General features: G+C 40.5%; 2 protein-coding genes across 5 annotated transcripts in view; both read left to right on the top strand.

Annotated features, from left to right (window-relative positions):
* Positions 1-16984, top strand: part of LOC148877699 (receptor-like protein 4) — a 44478-nt gene extending 27494 nt beyond the window's left edge. Inside the window, exons 6-10 of one of the 4 annotated variants that reach the window (XR_016098573.1) lie at positions 14147-14218; positions 14312-14389; positions 15318-15509; positions 15695-15876; positions 16488-16984. Coding sequence is in view for 3 of the 4 variants with exons in the window: in XM_088942337.1 (XP_088798463.1) it covers positions 14147-14218; positions 14312-14389; positions 15399-15509; positions 15695-15876; positions 16488-16603 (559 nt within the window). In the remaining variant the exon portion in view is untranslated. Of the gene's footprint in view, positions 1-14146; positions 14219-14311; positions 14392-15299; positions 15510-15694; positions 15877-16487 lie in introns of those variants that run through there. The other 3 variants (XM_088942337.1, XM_088942338.1, XM_088942339.1) reach the window with 3 other exon arrangements.
* Positions 16985-23347: 6363 nt separating this feature from the next.
* Positions 23348-24102, top strand: LOC148877698 (ethylene-responsive transcription factor 12-like). The gene has a single exon (XM_088942329.1). It carries the CDS (start codon positions 23414-23416, stop codon positions 23885-23887), a length of 474 nt encoding a protein of 157 aa, XP_088798455.1. The 5' UTR covers positions 23348-23413; the 3' UTR covers positions 23888-24102.
* Positions 24103-24419: the final 317 nt, after the last annotated feature.

Raw genomic sequence — 24419 nt, 5'->3', positions numbered from 1 at the left:
TTCAAGTCCTTAGCCCTTTGAATCCCTTCCATAGTTGCTAAAACCTCAGCCTTCAATGAGTCCCCTATTCCAATTGGACTAGAAAACATAACCATCACAGTCCCTTTTTCGTCCCTCAAGACTCCCCCTATTTTGGAGGGCCCAGGATTGCCCATGCTGCTACCATCAAAGTTCAACTTGGTAAAGCCAATAGGTGGAGGGGTCCAAACAGAATTTGAGACCCTCTTGGCTGGGGCTGAATCTACAATTTTCTTCCAATTCCTAGACAAATCATCAATTGAGAAGTCCATAAATAAGTCCAATGTTTTCAGACAGTGAACTACCCTTTGCATGAATCACTTCTATCACTGCTTCTGTACTTCTTTCCTTTTCTGAGAAGATTCTCAAGTTTCTTTCTTCCCAAATAGACTAACACATCTCCACATAATCTTTGCTCTTTTAGTTGGTCCTCTAGAAGGAGAGGAAGTAAACAAGCTTTGCACATTATAGAGAACACTGATGTGGGCCCCATTGCAGTGGTCCTCACTATGTTCATAGGACAGCATGGGTAGTTATTTGTTTCAGTTATAGTAGTGTCAGTTTGTTAATTCATTTATTATTTATTTCAGCTTTTATTTACTTTATTTATTATGTAAGTACTAAGGACAGATGTGCCCTTTCCATTATGTACTAAACATAACCTATAAATAATAAGAAAGTGGCGGCGGCAGATCTGTTAGAATCTGTCCCTCCTTTCAACCACTTGTGTTCTTCTGTTTCTCTTCTATTCTCTCTCCTTTCTCACTTTTCTTCTGTTTTGTAAACCTAAAACCTATTAGGATTCAAGACTGATTACAATCTTGATCTTCTACTTGGTATCAGAGCCTATCTAGGACTTCTCATGTGTGTCTAGTCCAGCCGACCACATGAGGACTAGCTAGGGCTGGAAGCTTTGAAGAAGTATTCGGTGGCTGAATCTTGGAGATTACCAGGAGAGGTTCGCAGTAGTTGAAGACTTGCTACGGCTTGCAGAGAGTTGGTAATCAGGAAGAAGCAGCGAAGGTTAGGGTTCAGGTAACCCTAGAAGACAGTAAACCGAAGTACATAAGTAAGTTTTTTTTTTTTTTTTTTTTTTTTTTGAGTTTCAAAGACTGCAATCAGTTGAGATAGGTTGGACCTATCTAGAAGGAGGGGCCGAACTGTGTTCAAGTTTATTTGTAGGGTTTGACTGTTGGGCCGAACCCCCCCCCTCTCAGAGGTGATTAGTTTTTAGGGTTTCATATTGCCCTACGACAAGTCCCACTTGTGCGAACTGCTTGGAGAGTGCAGCTGAGCACTTATTTTAGACCTACAATTGAAACCCTAATTTTGCCCTTGCAGCAGTGGGCCCCACAATAGTGATTTCAGAAAATAGCATCTCAAATTGACAGGCTGCCTGGTACTGTGCATGCCGATTGGTTTTAGATCAGATTTGAGTTGATTTCTTGCATATACTGTGATAGGCGGTTGGTTTCAGATCAGATTTGTGTTGGTTTCGGATAAGATTTCAGACCTGCTTGTTTGACTCTGTTTTCTGGTATAGTGGCTCTACAGTTTGTAGCCACTGAGTCTTGATCAAAGATGGAGTTTAAGGGTCAGGGAGAAAGTAGTTTTGGAAAACACAGTTATGATAGTGTATCTGAAACCGGGTTTCAGATTACAACTATGAGATTTGATGGGTCAAATTATTTGGAGTGGGCTCAATCAGCCATGATGGCTATTGGAGGAAGGGGAAAACTGGGTTACCTCTTGGGAGATGTGAAAGAACCCTCCAAAGAGGACCCAACATAACCAAGTGGGTTCAAGAGAACTATTTGGTTATGGCATGGTTGTGTAATTCTATGCAGCCACATATCAGCCAAAATTACTTGTGGGCAAAGACAGCCAAAGAGATATAGGATGTTGTGAAAGAAACCTATTCCCAACCCCTTAATGTTGCCAGAGCCTATAAACTGAAGTGTGAGGTGAACAACCTTAAACAAGGAGAGAAGCCAGTTTCTGTCTATTTCTCTACCTTGAAATCCTTGTGGCATGAGATTGACCATCTAGAGACCCTTGAGTGGGAGAGTCCCAAAGATGCACAAACTCACAGAAAGCAAGTCGAGATGAATAGGGTATTTGAGTTTTTGGTTGGTTTGAATTCAGATTATGACATTGTGCGACAACAAATATTGACCAGAGATAGTGTGACCCTTTCTCAAGCATAGTCCCTGGTGCATAGTGAAGAGACCAGGAAGGAAAGTCATGATGCAGCCTCAGCCCTCTTTCCCAGCCTTGACAACTATTAAACCTAAGCTAGGGGGTGACTCAGAAAGGGATCGGAAGAAGGAAGATAAACAGGATCTGGTATGTGAACATTGCAAGAAACCCAAGCACACAAAAGATACTTGTTGGAAGCTACATCCTCACTTGGTCCCAACAAAACTAAGAAATAAGAAGGGTAATGCTCATGTGGCCGTGAACACTGATTCAACATCCTCATCAGGTACATCCCTAGAGACTTTAGTTGCTGTTCGGGCTGCCCTCATACAATTGGAAAAGGAAGTTGGGAGTTTAGCTCAGCCATTTTAGTCACCGTCAGCTCCTGCCACATCTGCATTTGCACATTCAGGTACTCGAGCCTCAGCTTACCATGCTTCAGCTCCAGGTAATACTGACCACTGCTGGGTAATAGATTCAGGTGCATTTGACCATATGACTAGCTTGCCATCTTTGTTCACTTCTTATCACTTGTCCTTTGGCTGAGATAGAGTATCCATTGCTGATGGCTCTCTTGTTCCCATTTCGGGCAAGGGGGACATCAAGCTATCGGATACTATTTCTTTATCTTCTGTCTTGCATGTTCTTAAGCTCGATACTAACCTGCTTTCAGTTGGTAGTATTACCAAACACATGAACTGTTCAGTAACCTTTTTCCCTGACCGATGTGTTTTTTAGGATTTGGAGACGAAGAAGGTGATTGAGACTGGCCGTGAGACGAACGGGATCTATCTGCTTGGAGAGAGTTCTTGTCGGGAGGAGTCAGTGGATAAGAAGTCTTTTGTTTCCCAGTCTGTGAGTTCGGTTATGCTTTGGCATAACCGATTAGGTCATTTGTCTTTTAAGTCTTTGAAGAGTCCGTTTCCTGTTTTATTTGAGTCTGTTGAGTTACCAAGTTGAGGTGTGAGAGTTGTGAGTTTGCCAAACATTGTAGAACCTCATATTCTTTAAGTAATAAAAGGAGTAAGTCCTCTTTTGATATTGTGCATACTGATGTTTGGGGGCCATATCATATCTCCTCAATGGGTGGGTACAAATATTTTCTACTGTTTGTTGATGGCCATACCCGTTTTTCTTGGGTCTATTTTATGCATTCTCGGGATGAGGTTCCTACTCTGACCCAAAACTTCCATCAGATGGTTCACTCAATTTGGGACCAAAATCAAAGTCCTTAGATCTGATAATGCAAAGGAATACTTTGCTCAGCCATTGACCTCCTACTTTCTTAGCCATGCTGTTATTCACCAGAGCACTTGCCTTTATACACCACAGTAGAATAACGTTGCCGAAAGAAAGAATAGGCATATCTTGGAGGTGGCTAGAAGCATTATGTTTACCTCCAATGTACCTATTCACTTCTGGGGTGATGCTATCTTCACGGCAATTTATCTCATTAATCGAGTTCCTTCCCGGGTTCTTGATATGAGAACCCCCTTTTCCCTTCTATACATAGACGAGGAGTTGTTCATTGTTCTCCTTAAAACCTTTGGTTGTACCTGTTTCGTTCAGCTTCTCGGGCCTCATCTTTCCAAGTTTGAACCTAAGGCCTCTAAATGCATTTTCCTTGGTTATGCACAAACTCAAAATGGTTATTGCTGCTATGATCCGGTTTCAGGGAAACCGTTTATCTCCATGGATGTCACCTTCTTTGAGGAGACACCCTATTATCCTAGGGTTTCTTCTCAGGGGGAAAGCAGTGAGAGTGGGGCTGTTTTGAGTTTCTTTCCTCAGGGGGAGAGCAGTGAGAGTGGAAGTGGGGCTGTTCCTTTACCTATTCCACTGGATAATGAAGGCTGTAGTGGTGAGGGTGGTCAGAGGGAGCCGGAGTTGAGAGTCTATCACAGGTGATGCAGGCAGGTTGATCCTAGTCATCGGCAGTCCCGGCCAGCTCCATCCTTCTGCGGCTCCAGATCCAGAGCCTATTGAGATACCTCTCACTATTGCCACTTCCCCTCTTGTGGATGACCTTGATCTCCCTGTTGCAATTCGCAAAGAGAAACGACATTGCACCACTTCTACAACTCATAACATCTCACAGTTCTTATCCTATGATCGTCTGTCTCCATCTTACCAGTCCTATCTCACTTCCATTGCCGATGTCCCTATTCCAAGAACAGTGCAAGAAGCCTTATCAATTCCAGAATAGAAAGATGCAGTGCAAGTCGAAATGGATGCCCTGTTGAAGAATAATACTTAGGCACTGGTTAACCCACCAAAAGGAAAAAAAATCGGTGGGATGCAAATGGGTGTTCACTGTGAAGCATAATGCTGATGGCTCTATTGAAAGGTACAAAGCCCGACTGGTTGCAAAGGGGTTCACTCAGACTTATGGTATAGACTATTTGGAGACCTTTGCCCCAGTAGCCAAGATGACCACCATCCGAGTTCTGTTATCCCTTGCAGCAAATCATTCTTGGCCCCCGTTTCAGATGGATGTTAAAAATGCCTTTCTGAAAGGAGACTTACAGGAAGAGGTTTACATGCAGTTGCCTCTTGGATTCTATGATACAGAGATAGGTAAGAAGGTTTGCCGACGGAACAAGGCATTGTATGGTTTGAAGCAGTCAGCTAGAGCCTGGTTTGATAGGTTCAGATTAGCCCTTAGAAAGTTTGGTTATGTACAGGCCCAGTCAGATCATACACTATTCATCAAGAGGGTGGAGTCCTCTTCGACACTACTTGCAGTATATGTTGATGATATTGTGGTGAGAAAATATGTTCTCTTCGACACTACGGTACTTTTTGGGTATTGAGGTTGCTAGATCCAAGCAGGGGATTTTTATCTCTCAGAGAAAATATGTTCTAGATCTGTTGGCGGAAACTAGAAAGTTGGGTGTTAAGTCGGCTGATACACCCATCAAACAAAATCACAAGATTAGTGCAGAGGGCGGGGAGCCTCTTGAAGACAAAGTTATGTTCCAACGGTTGGTTGGAAAGCTCCTATATCTCTGCCTCACTCGGCCGGATATCAACTATATAGTTAGTGTTGTTAGCCAGTACATGCACTCCCCTAGAACTTCTCATCTTCTTGCGGCAGAGAGAATATTAGCATACTTGAAGAGATGCCCGGGTAGAGGTATACTGCTCAAGAACAAAAATCAAATGAGGGTGGAAGTCTACAGATGCCGATTGGGTTGGGAGTATTGATGACAGAAGGTCTACCTCTGGATATTGTGCCCTTGTGGGAGGTAACCTTGTCTCTTGGAGTAAGAAGCAGAATGTTGTTTCCCCCTCCAATGCTGAAGCGGAATACAGGTCAATGGCTAATGGAGTGGCTGAAATCTTATGGCTGAGGTCACTACTTGAAGAGTTGGGTATTGACTATGAAAAGCCCTTAATGCTGTATTGTGATAATCGGGTAGCTATTAATATAGCCCACAACCCAGTGCAGCATGACAGAACTAAACATATCGAAGTTGATCGACATTTTGTGCGAGAAAGGGTCACATCACAATAAGTGTGTCTTCCGTACATCACATCTAATATGTAGCTCGCGGATATCCTCACCAAGGCTGTACCAAGGAAGAAGTTAGAGACAGACCTATCCAAGTTGGGAATGATAGATATCTACTCCCAACTTGAGGGGGAGTATAGAGAACACTGATGTGGGCCCCACTGCAGTGGTCCCCACTGTGTTCATAGGACAACATGGGTAGTTATTTGTTTCAGTTATAGTGTCAGTTTGAGTCAGTTTGTTAATTCAGTTATTTATTTTAGCTTTTATTTACTTTATTTATTATATAAGTACTAAGGGCAGATGTGTCCTTTCCATTATGTACTAAACATAACCTATAAATAATAAGAAAGTGGCGGCGGCAGATCTGTGAGAATCTGTCCCTCCTTTCAACCACTTGTGTTCTCCTGTTTCTCTTCTATTCTCTCTCCTTTCTCTCACTTTTTTTTTTTCTGTTTTGTAAACCTAAAACCTATTAGGATTCAAGACTGATTACAGTCTTGATCTTCTACTCACATCCCTTGGAGAGTTCCACCTACACCCAAATAAAGAAGTAAACCATTCCTAAATATAGCTTGCAAATTGACAAGAAATTAGTAAGTGAAACCCAGATTCACCAACGGCTTTACAGAGGACACACCAATGAGGAGACAAACATCTATTGGGCCTTTTTCTTTGAAGAAGATCTCCAGTGTTAACTCTTTTCAGGAAGGCTTCCCAATAGAAACTTCCCACCTTTGGAGGAATAGGTTGAGACCAAACCTCCTTAACAGGAAAGGGTAGACCAAAGGGAACATTTGGTTTTTGGTTGTGTTAAGGCTTGAAAAAAGGAAGCACAAGAGAAGGTACCAAAAGGAGAGAGGGTCCAGCTGAAGGTCCTCTTTTAGTATCTCCCAGCAATCTTGATAAAAAGCCATTGTAAAACCATTTGGGCCTAGAGCCTTTGATTTGTCCATAGAAAAAACAACCTCTCTCACCTCTTCCAATTCAAACCTCCTCTCCAGCCAAACCCTATTTTCTACACTCAAGGAACCCCTCCACCCAAACTCCATTATTTAAAGGTATTCTAAAAATTAATCTGAAGTGTTCTGCAAAGGCTCCAACAATCTCATTGTGATTGGACAAAGTAACCCCTTCAACTTCTAGGCTAGAGATGAAAAATTTCCTCCTTCCATTTGCCACTCCATGAAAATATTTGGTATTCCTACCCCCCTCTTTTAACCACTTGCATCTTGATTTTTGCTTCCAATTTATTTCCTCCTTGAGCAAACAATCATCTAATCGTTTCCACAACCTCCATCTAAGATCTTTATCCTCTTCTGTAAGGCACCCCCTCTCTTCCTTCAAGTCCAAATCTTCAATTTGTGTTGTCACCGATTGCTTCCTTTCCTCCAACCCCCAAACTCTAGAATGTTCCAATCTTTAATTTTATTTTTCAGAAATTGGAGCTTTCTATGGAATCTCATACCGCTCCACTCAACTTTAGGATTACACTCTACCAATCTTTGACTTTCCTAATAAAACCCAGATGGCCTAACCACATATTTTCAAACCTAAAAGGAGCTGGCCCTGCATTCCCCAACTCTTTTGTACATATCACAATAGGCCAATGGTCAGAGGTAATCCTTGGAAGGGCCCTACAAATCAAATTCCCCCAGTGCTCTTCCTAATCATTTGAAAAAAAGGAATCTGTCCAACTTCGAGCAAATGGGGTTCACTTGGAGGTTAGACCAAGTAAATCTGCTATGTGACGATAAGATCTCTTTAAGCTCAAAGTCATCCACAAATTGGTTAAAGTTCCTCATGCTTGTGGTCACCCTTTGTCAAGATTTATTTGTTTCTTCTGAGAATCTGATCACATTGAAATCCCCTCCCATACACCAAGGCCCTCCCACAAACCCCTGATATCACCCAGTTCTTCCCACAATTTCCCGCTTTCTTCGTAAGCATTTAGCCCATATACATTTGTTAATACCCACTTGAAACCATCCTCCACCTGCTTAAACTTCATTGAGACTGTAAATTGTCCTTTCAATTCCTCCAACCCTGTGAGGGTATCATTTTTCCAAAGTGTCACAATACCCCCTGCTGCCCCCTAAGAGGAGCAGTCCCCTAGCTTTCCATATACTCCTTGCCCACCTATCATCAAAATCTGCCCTCATTGTCTCTTGCAGAATTACCACATCCGAATTTACCTTCTTGATTGCTTCTTTAATGACTGCCCTCTTTCTAGCACTCTCCAAGCCTCCAACATTCCAACTAAAGATTTTCATTTGCTTCAAATCGTTCACCCCTAACCTCTATTAACCTCACTTGCTTCCTTTCCTCCTTTCCCCTCTGAGGTGGAGACTCTTTTCTCCTTCCACATCCCTCAATAGTCTTTCAACCTCGCTCATCTTTCTTTTTTTTCACCTTCACATCCTCTCTCTCTTTTTATTTTTTGATAAATAACAGACTTTTATTAAGAGATATTAATATAGAAAAATACAAAGGGAGGGGTAAAAACTCTTAACCCTCCTAAGAGAACAGTTCAGATTACAATGTTGCCCAGAACAAAGTATCTCTTCCCACCCCTTGTTTAGCCAATGAATCTTCCAACTAATTGGCACACCTCTTAGTCCACTGAAACTTGATTTCCATATTTTGTATGGGATATCTAATTTCTTCTTTTCATTTCAGAAACTTCCACAAACTAGAATCATCTTTCATTAACCAGTTGATAGTCGATTTAGAATCACCTTCAACTATCAGGTTTTTGATATTTAACTCTTGAGCTCTTTTTAACCCTTCCATAACAGCCAATATTTCAGCTCTAAGAGAGTCCCCCCAACCAATAGGACCCGAATACAATGCGATAATTTGACCTTCATCATCCTTGAAAGCTCCCCCTTATACCCGACAAACCTGGATTTCCTTCGCTGCTTCATCAAAGTTTAATTTAATGAACCCTGAAGCTGGAGGGGACCAAACTGGGTGAAATACATTCTTCCTTGTAACTGACCAAGCCACTTCTTTCCACTTCCTGATGATCTCCTTCTGAGTAGTTTTCAAAAAATTGCAAGGTCTTAGCCCACTGAATCACCCTTATGGAAATTAATTCAATAATTACAGCTTTATTTCTTTCTTTCCCATGAAAGGTCCGTTGGTTCCTTTCCTCCCAAACAGTCCAACATACAGCTGCTCTTACACATCTCCGTAGAATTTTCCCTATTTTCTTTAGCCCCCTAACAGTAGTAGAATGGAATAGGCTTTGTACATCTGAGAGGGGGGGGGTCCACCTGCATCCAAAAAGATAGAAAAACCAACACCAGATTTCTGAGATAAATGGGCAAGAAATCAGTAAGTGATAACAATTCTCACCATTCTTCTTACAAAGGATGCACCAGTGTGGGGATAAACACCAATTAGACCTTTTTCTTTGAAGTAAGTCGCAAGTGTTACATTTTTCAAGGAAAACTTCCCAACAAAATGCACTAACTCTGGGAGGAATTGGTCTACCCCAGACTTCCAAAGCTGGAAAAGGGATTCCAAAGACAGGTTGGGAATGGGCCAAAGCTTTGAAGAACGAGGAGCATGAGAAAACACCCGAAGGAGGAGTCCAGATCCTACTATCCCTCCCAAGTGGATCAATAGTCACCCCCTCAAGGACTTTTAGCAGGTCAGCAATGAGGTTCAATTCCGGGTCTCTAAGGGCTTTCTAGAACCCAAATTCCAATCAATGGATGAACTAGAAGAACACTTTGAGATCATTTAGATCTTTCAATTTACATCCAAGCTTCCCCACAAAGGCTGCCACAGAATCTTCATTATTCAACTCTCCTCTATCATATTGTTTGGTCATTCCTTCCTGATTCATTCCCCCCAACCTTCTTTTGTCCACTTTTGCTTTTTCAGAGATCATCCCTTCTGTCCCTCCCTTCTGAAGATGATTCTCCTCGAAATCATTCAGCAACCTCTCCAAAATTTCCAGTATTCTCTTATTTCTCTCTGCTTCCTCCTGCCTTCCATCCTCACGACTCTCCCTAACTTCACTGTGCTCTCCTCCCCCTTCTCCTCCCACAGGAATTGCAATCTCTGGCATGGGACTTGAATCTGGCACAGAGGACACAAAACACTCATTAGTAGCAAAACCTGAAAAGATACAGTTACCTGGGGTTTGTTGGTTTGGGAAAGGAGAGCCATGGCTTTTGGTGCAGCTACCTGTCTCTTTTGTTAAACAGTGATCTTTCATTGTACCCTTTTGTTTGTTCCTCTATATTGTATCCCTGTCCTGCCGCAAAGGTGTTTCTAAAATTTCCTTACACGCTTCCTGTCTAGCATCATGATTTGGAAATGGTTCCTCTGAAGTTGAGCTAGGCTTTCCAACTCCTACGGTTTGGTTTTTTTCCAGAGCATTGACCAACTCTTCTCTGTCCAGCTGAAACGAACAGTTGAGATTTTCACCTTCAGCTTCTCCTTTAAACAGCAGCTCCAAATTTAACGTTGCATCAAGCTCTTCCTCAGTCGAAATTTCATCCCCACCACTACCAAGGCTTGAGCAATCTCCAGAGTCTCTTCACTCTCATCTTCCTCCAAACTGCAGTCTACCCAGTCCTCATCAGCACCCTCCCTTTCCTCGAGGCGAGTTCTAGAGTATCTTGGGTTTGGCCAATCCTGTACAGCCTGATAGGCACTAACAGAGACTGCATCAGTTCGAGTGACCCATTGCAGAGAACCTTCAGAGGTCTGTTCTACCCTTCGGGCCATAGGAAGAAGATGAGTCTTCACTTTTTGTGGAGAAGATAGACGGTTTTTACCGTCTACAATAACTCTTTTTCCCCGATCCACGTGACCACTTAAAGAGTCATCTGGGTTGGTCTGCTGGGCTTTGGTTGAGGCTTTTAGACTCCCCGTTGAACCCAACTCGACAACCCCTCCCAACCTCTTGGCCAGACTGCTTCCCCTTTTGGCCACGTCAGCATAAGAGGCCCGGACCTCCTCAAATCTTTCTAATTCAAATTTTTTTGAAATTCTTTCTTTAAATAACTTAACCTTTGGGTTACATTCCTCAACTTTTCAGTTTCCCCATTGAGATCGGATTGGCTCCTCACACCTGGCGCCTCACATGCACATCCTACCATGCATTGGGAACATCTCCCGTACTTATTAATTATTATTCACGGGAGATGTTCCCAATGCACGGTGGATATGCATGTGAGGCACCCATTTGTGAGGAGCAGATCCCGTCTCTTCCCCATCTAGTTTGTTCAGAACATCAGAGTTCCTCACCTCCGAATGTATGCCATGTGTATACTAGCCCGCCACATCAGCTTTGTCTTCAACCTTGGAGCTTCTTCCTCACAGAGTTGCTTCCATTTCTGTTATCAGCCAGACTCTATACCATGCTTCAGCTGTGAGAATATCAACTGATCTTGGCAGGATTTCTGGCTTCACCCCTGTTACCCTAATCTCCGTAGCCTGCAAGTCATCTTGGGAGACTTCCTCCATTACTCCCCCTAGAGACCTCACAATATACTCCAAGAAAGACTCACTCCAGAGGTGAAACGGCAAACCAAACAACTTAACCCGAAAACTACCAGAGAGCGGCTCCATCTAATTACACAGCGGCCTCCACTTCTGTACCTGGACCAGCCCACCTTCAAACTCGAGCATCATGATATCCTGTCTTGCTTCATCACCAACTACCATAATAGCCTTTCTGTCTGAGAAAGGTTTCAGGGCTTCCTCGTCTTTGATTTTCAATTTTTCCACCGCTGTGTTTAACAGATTCCTCCAGTCTTTTACTTCTATATTAACTGATATAACCAGTCTCTGTTCCCAGTCACAGGGCTCAGCCTCAATCACCACCTTCTTCAGTACACTGGAACTCACAAAGGCTGTGCTCCTGAGGTTTGAGGTTTGCAAGTTCCTTTCCTCAATGTTAACATCGCTCAGCACCTGACTCTGAACCTGCTCCGAATTCTTTTCTTGGTTTGGTGCTTGTTTTTCCTTTGTGACCCTGTTTGTGGAGACAAGAAACTGTTGCAACTGCTCTGTAAAAGAGAGCCAGCGTTGTAGCTGCTTCCCTTCTGGCATTTGTTTTCTATCAGCAAAAAACTCCGAAACAGTAATGAACCATCCCTTTTCATTTCTCCTCAACTCAACATCGTACCTTTTCCTTAGCACCTCCAAAGAGTTCCTCCATCCTGCTGTCCTGAAGGAATTGATTAGTCCGTCAATGAACCCTTTTAACCACAACACAGCTTCCTCATGCAAGAGAATCATCGCCTTCCTGTCCTCTCTGATTTTTAATACTTTTCTACCACTGGCTCTTCCAATATTGAACAGCATTCTTTTTGCTTCAATGCTCAATTCATATTTCCACCTGTGCACCTCTGGAAATTCTTCGCTACTTCTCCCTTTCTCCATTTCTCCTGATACTTCTCTCCGTCTAGCCATTAGTGGCTGATTTTTCCTCTCTTCTTTATCATGAATACCATCATCACTACCCATTTTATCATTATTCAGTGAGTTATCAATCATGATCCATGTATCTACCTTCATGAATCATCCCTTTCTTAGATGCATTATCTAGTTTTTCCTTCTCTTCCATTTTACACCCCTTTGACTCCATCCCATAAAAATATGCTCTTTACTTCCCTCTTCTTAAATCACCTTTGTTAGAGTTTATTAATGCATAGGTGTGTGGGGTATTTTAGTCATTATTGTCTAAAGAAGGGTACTCTTGTCTGTCCTATTTTATAACTTCTAGGGACAGGCACCTAATTATACTATGCATTAGAAGAGTATTTGTTGATGATATCATTTTAATTGATGAAACTAACGAAGGATTAAATGCAAAATTGAGCTTATGGACAAGTGCCTTAGAAACAGGAGGTTTTGAAGTAAGACTAAAACAGAATAGATGTCATGCAAATCAGGGTACACTTAGAGTTAGGATTGGAGACCAAAAAATAGCTCAATGTAACCTTTTTTGGTACCTTGGTTCGATAATTCATAACAAAGGAGAGTGCTGATAAAAAACAAATCATAACAAGGGAGAGATTTAAGAGGATGTTGCCCATAGAATTAGAGCCAGAGGACAAACTGGAGGGGTGCATCTGGAGCTTTATGTGATAGGTGAATACCACCAGGTTAAAAGGAAATTTCTATAACACAATTATAAGGCTAGCTATGTTGTATGGAGCAGGCTGTTGGGCAGTCAAGAAACATTTCCAGAAAATACATGTGGCAGAAATGTGTATGCTGAGATGGATGAGTGGAAAACCAGAAAAGGATTGGATCAGAAATGAAGTCATCTGTAAGAACTTAGGAGTAACTCTAATAGGTGATAAAGTGAGAGAAAGTAGTCTAAGATGGTTTGGTTATGTGTAGAAGACTATGAACAGAACCTGTAAGAAGAAGTGATTTATTACAAGAAGGGGCTAAAAGGGCAAGGGGTAGACAACAAGGAAATGGGTAGAAGTAGTAAGAAATGATTTAAGTGCCAATAATTTAATAATGGCTATGATATTAAACAGAACAGACTGGCGAAACTGGATTCATGTAGCCAACCTCGTATAGTTGGGATAGGGCTTGGATGATGAATTGATGATGACATATTGACACCAATTTCAATTATGTTGGTCACAGAGACTATGGAAACTGCAATGCCAGACCTTTCAACTATTTCATGTGGAACAAATGAACAAATAGCTCACTTCTTTGGGATGATTATTTCAAATCTCATTGGCAGAAACCCCATGAATGATTAGTCTATCAATGAAGAAGAGCTATCATGAATCTGCATCCCACATCTTAACTACTCAAAAACTGTACAACAATTACAACTGCTGACAAATCCAATTGACCAAGAAAATATTACAATGAGATTTATATTACTGAAGTGCATGAGTTTATAGTGAACCACATTGATATTGAACTTGGGAGCAGAATATCAGAATCTTGTCCTCAAATTAATCTTTGGGTTTCGATGTTCAGAGAAAAATTAGGTAGCCTCTATTGATAACAGTCGTATCACAGAAAGGTCACCAGTCAACTGTATGGAAGATGTATCTTTGGTGAAGACAACTCCCAATAGAAGAGGTGAAAATATTTCTGCCTTATCACACCCAGTAGATTAAGAAAGTTCTGAAAAAAAAAAGAATACAAAATTCCAAAACTTTCTGTGACATACATGTTTGAACCACAACTTGCTTATGGTATGGTTTCATGCCTCAGCATCAAAAGCATGTGAAAGGAAAAGATTTCTAGTTATGAAATGTGTTGTATCTGTGTTTATAGTATCTCTTTAATGCTTAAATTAAATAAATTATATATTGTCTCATTTTATGGTAATCTTTCAGCCTGACTATTAATTGCCGTGCTTTGCTTACGAAATTTCTTGGTGATTAACTGCATATAGTTGCATGGCAGAGACCTCTCCTTCAACTTCTTTAATGATACGATACCCGAAAGCCTTGGAATGTTAACATCGTTAAGAAGATTGTAAGAGCAAAATTCTAACCATCCAATTTGCTTGGCTTGGAAATTTAATAGAAATATACAAAATTTGGGATCTAATCTAACTCATGGTGGCAGGAATCTCAATAGCAACTTTCTATCTGGAAGAGTTCCAGCTGCACTTGGAGGAAGGCTTCTGCACAGGGCTAGCTTCAAGTATGCTATGGTTTTTATTTCATTGGTCAATTTAATGGGTCAAGATACACGACTATTATAAAATGGGGTAAATTAGAGACTACCGACCTGTTCTTAGGGGGTAGTGATACTTAGCGCCCCCCCCCCCCCCCAAAAAAAAAAATAAATAAATAAATAAATAAGAACTTTGTTTTTCAACTAAGACCCCCTTGTACTTTTGGATTTCAGCACTTTTCCCGGGGTTGATAGTGAAGGTAAAGTTGTAAAATTGCCCAGTTTAGATATAATGAGCTGAGAGTATCAAAATGACAAAAATGGGCATGCTAAATCACAATATCTCTTTTGCTGGGTTACTGTGCTTCCAAATGCCTGCAATGAACTCTGTTTCTTCTTCAACAAGGGTTTGGAAGCACAGTAACCCAATCCAAAAGAGATAGTGTCCATTTTTATCATTTTGATAGCTTTTTTTCTCAGCCCATCAAATCTATACTGGGAAATTTAGTAATTTCACCTTCACTGTCAACCCTGCTGGTGGAATAGGGGGCAAATGTTGAATTCCATAAGTTCAGGGGTCCATGTTCATAACAAAGTTTGGGGGGTTAAGTGTCAACACCATCTAAGTACAGGGTGGCAATTTGTAATTTACCCATAAAATATGAAACACTAGAATTATTTAGCGTGTAATTGTGGCTGGAAAGAACTTATCTAATGATTCTAATCATGACTATTACACACATGTGAGCGAAGCTACCGTTTAAAATGGGCAAATCTCTGGTTTGCTAAAAAAGATAAAAGTGAAATAATTTCAGGATTTTAAGAAGCGGACTCATTCTTTTTTTCCTTTTACAGCATTTTAGTTTATAACCTTGCTGACTCAAATGCCATAGATACCTAAATAAAATAATTTCATTTCATGTGTCTCCAACATGGTTTTATGAGCTTCATCAAGAGAGGGTTTTGGGAGGGATAATCTGTTTGGATGATTCAGAAGCTTGGGGGTGATCTTGTATATTTGTTAACATGTGTCAAGCATGAGAACGTGGACTCGCGTCTACGAGCAGCCACTTTGTGCAAAAAATACTGAAGGTGGACTTTATCCAGTCCACCCTCCCAAGATCCAGATAGCTGGGACTGACATTAGGTAATGGCCTTTTGACCTGTGAAGAATTATCTTAATTACCACTTTCATAACCTTAATAGAGTTTCTTTGATCTGCTTATTGGTAAAAAATGGTTTTTAGGACTTTTAATGAGGGTAAAACGGCTTGAGGAGCTTGTTTTCCCTTTTGTACTGCAAAATTATGACATTTGCTGTGGACAAATGCAGTTTTACTGGTAATGCTGGCCTTTGTGGCATACCGGGACTACCGACATGTGGACCCCACCTCTCTACTGGTTCCAAGATAGGGATTGCATTTGGGGTGTTTGTGGCATTTATACTTCTTCTTGTCTGTTCAATGTGCTGGTGGAAACGAAGACAGAATATACTGCGGGCACAGAGAATTGCAGGTAAGGACCTTGTATATGCATCAATTTGGGGCCTTATTTTATCAGGAACAATAAAAAAAAAAATTATGGGGGACGTTTGGTAACAGCTGAAGTGGCTGATCTGAATTGAATGGCTTATTGTTTTGTCTCTGAGTGAATAACGAGGTTATGAGCTCTGTACTGGCTGAAGCTGAAGTTGGGTTGATTATTATAGCCTCAAATATCTTTATTTGTTAATTATTTTGTCAACTAAAAGACAAAGTAGTAAGTCATTCAGTTCAGCCACTTTAGCTGTGACAGCTCCTGTTATGAGAAGAATGCTATACAAGATCATTTGTGGGGCCGTTGCTTGGAACAATGGTAAAATCGTGAGCTGACAACAAAAATATGGGTTTGAGTCTGAGAGGGGACACTTTCTATAAAAGGCGATAGAAGTTAGGTCCATAACCAGACCACCCTTCCCAAGACCTCGGATAATGGGGTTCAGTACTGGTGTGTATTGGTCCTGTTTATTTAGACTCATTCATATATACAAGCAACAAGAGCCCGCATGGATACACCAGGTTTTTTTTGGTTACCTACACAGGGTTTATTTTACCGGTTCTAACGATCTTCCTACTTTTGTCTGTCAGCAAGAGATGCTCCATATGCAAAAGCAAGAACACAATTTGTGCGTGATGTGCAATTGACTAGGCATCATGAGCTCGTTCGGTCTGTTTCTGAGAATGGACCCAGTTTGCTCTCTTGATTGGCTATGATTCTGGATCCTTTCAACTTTGCTGTCTGTGCACTTGCCATTTGATACCTTTGGTTTGACCAAAACCTCCAATCCCATACCATCCATTTGCTTGCCCCTGCAGTCCCAAAGCTTTTTGTTCTTCAGCTGGGCTGCTTTCTGAGCTTCTCAGTATAAAATGCTTCAAGATTCTTCTCAGGTCTTGTTTAATAGCCTTGAGAAGGCACTCAACCACGTCTGAAAGCGTACACGTGCCCTTCATTTTTGTGTGGAGTTGTATGCTGTAGATTGTCATGTATATTGCTCATTCCTTCTCTTTCTGTTTTCAGCCAAAGTATCTTACACACACAGACAAATGATTCCTTGCATATACTAAACGACCATTCATGCTAAGAGCGGCCTTCGGTTGATATTTTTACATTGGATGAGATTATTATTTTTCCTGCTACACAAACTTCCTTCTCTGGTTGCACTTGCACAACGTAGAATGGAGGAAAACAATGAAGTTACAAGAAAATGCTAGTTTTTGGTATTTGATTGCATGTATTGATGCATATGGCCATGGAAAATGAAATCCTTTTTCATAAAAAAAGTCAGAAAATGGATTTCCATAAAATGGTGAAATACCCTTGGATCTTCCGATATATATTCTGGAAAAGATAGATATCCCTTGGTTCAATGTTCTCTCTCTCTCGTTTTTTTTTTTTATATTAAAAAATATATTTTTTATTTCTTATACTCGGTATTAGTTGATTTGGGTTAACTAGCTTTAATTGATCCGAGGACAGTTTTGGTGCCTTAGGAGTGCCAACGTTACACTGGAAAACCTTGGCCTTCAATTTTTATCACATGCAATGTAAATTGTTCCCTACTAGTATGCAATTTTATAAACAATCCATTAGTTCTATTTGTCCTCACCTCAGTCTCGACCAACAGACATAAGGGGGGAAAGTTTCCGATTACATATTTACGTTACAACCTAGTTTACACATTATAATTTATAACCTCTAATACGAGTAGCATGGAAAATTCAATAAAATCACTAACAGGGAGCTTTCTGGATGTTTTGAAAAGTCATGGTGAATTTAAGATAAATGTAGAAAAATCATGAGTTTTAGATTATCGCTAGAAATTAGTATAAGGACACTAGCTATACACAAAGGGTGAAGATATAAGTTAATGTTATATAATCAAATTTAAATTTTATGAAGTATCTGCGTTATAGAGATGGAATGAAGCAATCATATTTTGTTCAACATTTTCAAGCTTATTTAAAAAGACCATCTCAGGTCTGGGAATCAGGAGCCACCAACAGATGATGAGTTCTAACCAAAACATCAGCTCTACAAAAATCATCAGCCGAATCGGATTAACTAGAGAGGCGGAATCATCTAAACCGCTCCAAGAAGAGAACCAATCCAAACTTGATGTCTCTTTGCTTAGATGTAAAGGATTTTTAAAATAGTTTTTGTTAAGAGACCGGGAAACAAAGCTCCCCAAGTTGTGACAACTCATTTTCGAATCTCCAACCCAAACCTCTATTCAGCTGGGTGAGTAAGAATCATAGCGAGGGATTTTCTCTTTCTTTCTATCTCTCCTACCCTCGTTTTCTCCTTTAACAACTACAGCTGCCACATTAGCAAAACTATGTTGTCAACACCTCCTAAATTTCCCTCTTTTCATTGGCAAATCAGTTCACCAGTCTGCTTTCTTTTGAAAATGCTCCAAAATTTGGCAGTGTATTGAAAGATCTCTTGTAGTTCATTATAGATACATAAAGAGGAAGAAAGAAAGGAAGCAGAAACAAGGGAATCCCCATTTTTTGAATGCAATGGTTGAACCTCTGTTCCAGTTAGGGATGGCAACAGGCGGGATCGGAGAGGTTTTGCAAAATTCTAGACCCTCCCTGCCTCTCCAAACCTCCCAACCCGTACCCTCCCCAAAATCCACAACCGGTTAGGTTTTCAAAATCCAAACCCTTATGGAACATTAAAATGCAAAAAACCCTCCCCCAACCCTACCCTCCCCACATTTGAGGGTGGGGTGGGTTGGGTTGGCAAGTTGGCTTTTGAAAGTTGAAACTACACCTAATTTTTTGTTATTTCCTATTAGACAAGTAATAAACAATAAAAATAACATTAACGAATATCAAATTTTTTAATATTTGATTGAAATGTAAAGAAAATACAAAGTTATTAATTATCCTTCACATAACATTCAAAATATTATTATTTTCAACACACAATACATAATTTTAAATGCCTTACAAAAATAATCTAATTATAAGCATTGGGGGTTGAGCGCCCATGAAGGAAGGGTGGAAATTGTCATCCCTAGTTTTATTTTGCATCCGTGTATAACATAGACAAATCGAGAAGAATCTCTTTTGGGGTTGCAAAGGACATAGAACTGAGAGACTGATGTAGGATCTACTCCAACCATGTTCAAGAACCAGAACAATAAAATAAATAATTTTTAGAATATGATTCCCCCAGACCCTGATAATCTAAAGTTGACAAATTTAGTAAACCAAATAGGTACATTTGTGTGGCCGTTGAATTTTTTTAGAAACCCAAAAGGCTAAGACCGTTGTTGAATTGCTACTTGTTAGTGCTTGTAATTGTATCTCTGCTTCATATGAAGGTTCCAAGAGATGACTTTAGAGCAACCCAAAAGAATATATAGTCTAAATTGTTCACAGTTCACCCATCACAAACAACCTGAACACTCAATCCTATGGGATTAAACTAATCAAAACCCACACAAACTCTCCATCCACGTATTAAACTTATCAATCAGATGGAAGCTTGAAAATAATCTCAATCATTCACTTCGCAAATAATCTTTCGCAATTAACATAGAAGAATGCATTCATTGGGCTTTTTTGCAGACAATTCAAAACCAACTGGTTGACTACAAAAATCTTGCAGCTGATAGAGACATCCACTGTTGAATCCATTATAAACATTTATTGAAAAAGGAAAAGGAGAAAAACCAGGTTTTACAGTAAAGACAATTTGTGAATGAAAATGTAGAGTACAAAACCTTGTATTTTGTGTTATTTTGTATGTATTTGTACTGTATATATTTATATTTGTACTTTTTTTAAACTGAGCCTAAGGATTTCCAAGATTGGCTGTGTATTTGTTTCTCTAATCTATTTTTTCTTTATAATTCCACTAAATTATTTCTAGGTCATGATAATGGATGAATAAGCATTACTAGGCTGCTTAGGCTGAAAGTTAACTCCATAAACAGTGAGGTGCAAAATATTTCACTTTTCTTTCTGCTTTTTGAAGAGGAAAATGGTTGTATGAAAATAACTGTTTTTCGGTATTACATATTACACATTTCAGGGGATTGAGGCATGGTTTTCAAAACCGGACTGGACCGGAAAAACCGGGAATCAGTCAGGTGACCTGTTTCGTTTTTCCCCAAAATCAGGATTTCTCAAAAAATCGTTGATTTTAGTCAGAAAACCGTTGACCTGGGTGGTTAACTGTTACCATTCAGATGATTTTGACCATTTTTTATTTTTTTTAATTTTTTTTTAATTTTTTTGTCAGAACGGACCAATCGTTCGACCCAGTAAACAGACCCCTGACCGATTTAGTCTGCGGGTCAATTTTAAAAACCATGGATTGAGGAGTGGGAATAAAGTATGGTGCATGTGAGGGTTCACTGACCTTACCATGGAGAACCTGTATCCCAAGAGATGCTTAATGAGTAATGACCATCACAATTACTGGGTCATTGACAGTTAATTTAGTATTACTTGCAAATCTTCACTTTGTTCTTTTATATTATCCTTTATTGATTTATATTTTATATGTGGTCTTTTGGAAGTTTAGTCACTACTTTACAAGTAGCAAAAGAAGGCCTTTAGTCAAAATCTTCTTCAGTGAGAAAATTGAATTGTTTTTTTTTTTTTTAATGACAGACAAGATTTTCTTAAAGGGTGATGGTTGAATGAGAAAAGATTGAATAAACTTCTCTAAATTCATACTTTGTTGATCCTTTTATGCTCCAAAATGCAGACAACAAACAGTCTTATTAGCTTAATTCTATTGGAATACGCATGAAAGTAATGGTTTCAACTTTGAACTGGCTGCATTGACTGAAGCGAGTAAACATTAGAGACCTTTCGTTCATACTGCATTTGTTGGATTACACTCAAGATTGGCTTACCAAACAAACATTAAACATAAAAGTTAAATACTTCAATTATAGATTTTTCTGTTTGGAAGTGCTTATTTTAGTGAAAACATTTATTTTATGCATGGTTTTTGAACTGCCGTTAACTTGGATGGATAAACCATTTGGCCCGGGAACCATTTAGGCAACTGGTTCCGTTTTATCTCAAACTCGATCCTTAACAAAAAATCATTCAATCAGTCAATGATCCATTGATTCGGACAATCGAATTGTCGGTCCGTTCAATGGTTTTTGGCTGTTTTTTATTTTTAATTTTTTTTATCAGAACAGGCCATCAAAGAGATCCTTGAGTTTTTTGTTTGGCAAACTTAACTGTCAGCCCCAAAAGGATCTCAACTTGTTGGCGACGTCACCCTCTCTCACCATGTTGTGAGGAGTGAGGAGGAATGTTGAGTGGCAAAACAAAGAAAAAACTCTACGTCAATTAAGTGGACATTTGGGAGTTTGATTGAATCTGAGTGATTGTTCAAGTTGCAGAGGAAGAAATCCCAACACCCTGGTCTGGTCTGGTGGGGAGGACTTGATTGAATTCAATTTGACATGGACGGAGGAGCTTCATTCTTCTCCAATCTGACCTTCCTGAATGATGAATGAGACAAATTAGCCACGTCATCCCTTCTTCACCTTCACATAGCTCAGCTTGAGAGCTGATACGCCATCCAATTACCCCCAAAATAGCAGTCTTTTCTTTTCCTTGGTCATTTTTGCATTTTCTTGTAACTCGTTTATCTAATATATGTTTGGCATCCATGTTGCAGCACTGTTTTCTAAAATAATGTATTTTTTTATGTTTGAAAGTATTGCTGTCAGGTAGTATTTTTTTGGAGTAACAACAAATACTTTATGTTTGGTAGCAATGTTGTATGTTTGTTTTTAGTACTGGTACCCTTTATAGAAAATCCATGTCACTGTCACATCATGTCTTCATTAACAGCAACGAGCTGCAATATAAGAAAATGCTAAATTTGGCATTACTTCAAATCACGCCTTCTAGATTTCTAAGGTATGACTTGAAGCACAGTTTTTTATAGAAAAACGATTTTAAACTAACAAGTGATTCCTGAAACAACATTTTTTCTGATATAACATATATGTATCTCCATTTTCTGGAGCAACGAGATTTGTAAGGTGTGGCTTAGAGCACGAAACGATTTCAAACTAACAGGCGATTCCTGAAGTACCATTTTTTCCGATGTAACTAACGTATATATTTGGCATGTAACGTATATGCCAAACAGACGCCTAATCGTCTGAGTCTGACCTCTTCAGTAGCTTTCAGCCCCTTCTGGTAATGGGTCCAAGATCCAATCCTGGAATGGATCCCAATGGGGCTAAGCTGATGCGTTTCATGATCCATGAAAGACAGCTATTCATCCACATGGGTATTTAATAGTTTTTAATTCTTTATTTAACAAATTTTATGTTAAATATATTATGTTTTATTTATTTAAATGAATTTTGATTCACCAATACCACTCTCTATTAAGTATAAGAAACCCACTTATTTATTGCACGTGGAGTGGAAGGGAAGTTGGTATTATTATTATATTTATATCCTACTTCGCTTCATACTCTCCTGGAATTCAATTGGACTCAAATCCATGGAGAGGGCAGCCCATCACATGGGCTATTTTATTTGTCAGCCCAGCCCACAAGCAATCTTATACGAATCACGAGGAGAAACGCGTTGAATTTGAATACATCCCTGCCGGTGCCAGTGCCAATGTCAGGCCGTATGCAACAGAGGGGCCCAGTGCGCGGCGAGTCGCCGACCAAGAGGAACTCGGCCGGAGAGGAGCGAGTGGAACTCGGCTGTCCCCTGCAGCTCGACACGACGCGGATTCCGTCCACGTGGGAAGCCGCAGCCAGTTCTAACTTCTAAAGTAAGTTCAAAACACACATCAGAGACAAGTAACTATCCTCCACCCACAACGCGACACGACACCCCCGTCCTCAGTCCTTGCCAGTGGTCCCCATTCCCGCTGCTCAATAACAATAATCAATAAAAAATATATATAAAATATCGAATTATTATTAGAAAGAAAAAGGGAGAAGAACCAGAAAAGAAGGCGCCGCTCGTCAGTATCCGTACTACAGTAGGGCTGACGTCACCGTCCTGTTATGGAGTCACATGAAAGCCCCCTGCGACACGTCCAATCAAGCGGCGGCTCTGATGCGTGTGTGCCTGGCACCTGCCTTTGCAGCTCCCACGACACGACGACCTACTTGCACCTTTTTTTTTTAATTTATGAGCTCTTTTTTTAGGACTCCTGTCCGCGTTAAAAAAAGTACTAACGGAAATACTAAATTACTATTTTACCCATCACCAATATCATGATGAGCGTTACGTGTTAGGGCTATTTTTGTCATTTAGATCTACTTCCGTTCTGAATTTAGACGGATGGTTAACGGGAGGGAGGCATCTGATTCAGAAAACATCGTGCCACTTAGCCGATGATTACGGGAGACAGAGACTTTAGTGGGTCCCATTCCACTTTTTCTGTTTTGCTCTTTTTTAGGCTGCTGCTGCTGCTGCTGCAGTAGTTGCAGCTCTCTCTCTCTTTGCCGCTCAATTTAATAACGTTGCAGAGCTTTTTCTTCTTCGTCATGGCTTCTCGCGAAGGACACTACAGGGGAGTGAGGAAGAGACCGTGGGGAAGATACGCTGCCGAAATAAGGGATCCATGGAAGAAAACCAGGGTCTGGTTGGGTACCTTTGATACCCCCGAGGAAGCTGCTCTTGCTTACGACGGCGCTGCCAGGTCTCTCAGGGGAGCTAAAGCCAAGACTAACTTCCCGGCTCCGGCGACTGCTCTATCTTTTGACCTCAACGTCCCTTCAGACCGCTGGGCCTGTCCTCCTGGCGGTTTTGTATTCGGTGAGTATTTGCAGACTCGCGTTCTCAAGGAGGTGAGCTCCGGTGATGGTCCTCCGGTTAGAGATATATGTGCTACGGGCGAGACTTCGGCGGCAGAACTCACTCCGGCACCGCAGTCGTTTTTCGGGATTGCGAGACGGGGCCTGTCGATCGACTTGAACGAGCCTCCACCCTCTACGACATCGCCTCTGTGCTTGATATGAGAAAGGAAGAAGAGAAGCTGTTTTTTTACGTTGGTTGTTTGCTTATTTCACCAGCTCTTCCTTCTTTGCCTTGCTTATTTTTCCCCTTTGTTTCTTCTGGGTTTCACTTTTCGGAGATGGAACTGAGAAAGATCGACTCGTAGAGAATCAGTTTGTGAATATATTTTTAGTTCTTAGCTACGCGAAACGAAGCATGTTGTCATGTTCTATTTCCACCTTCCGAGCTCCCGCAATCTCTGTTTTAAGTCTTTGATATTGTCTACTTTTGTTGGTTGGTGTGGTAGCATCAAACCGTTCGCTTACAGCTCCTCCGTCTACGGATAATGAACAGCTCTCTCTCTCTCACGCACATTTTTTCTGCTATGGTGTGTTAAGTGGGTCTTTAGCGTATTTTTTTTTTCTACGGTCCACGCCGACTGTTTGTGATAAGATGACGTTCTAATTGTAATTAGGAAAAATCTATGATGCAAGGCATGGAAAGAGTTTTGACGAATCAACAATCCACACATGAACTTAGACAAATAACACTTGA

Source organism: Nelumbo lutea, chromosome 1, assembly GCF_056320005.1.
Source record: "Nelumbo lutea isolate HS-2025 chromosome 1, American lotus-T2T, whole genome shotgun sequence".
NCBI lineage: Eukaryota > Viridiplantae > Streptophyta > Magnoliopsida > Proteales > Nelumbonaceae > Nelumbo > Nelumbo lutea.
The sequence above is the reverse complement of the archived record's forward strand: the minus strand, read 5'-3'. Positions and strand labels throughout refer to the sequence as shown.

Coding starts and splice junctions, on each gene's coding strand:
- LOC148877698 (XM_088942329.1), top strand. CDS start 23,414: ATGGCTTCTCGCGAAGGACACTACAGGGGAGTGAGGAAGAGACCGTGG.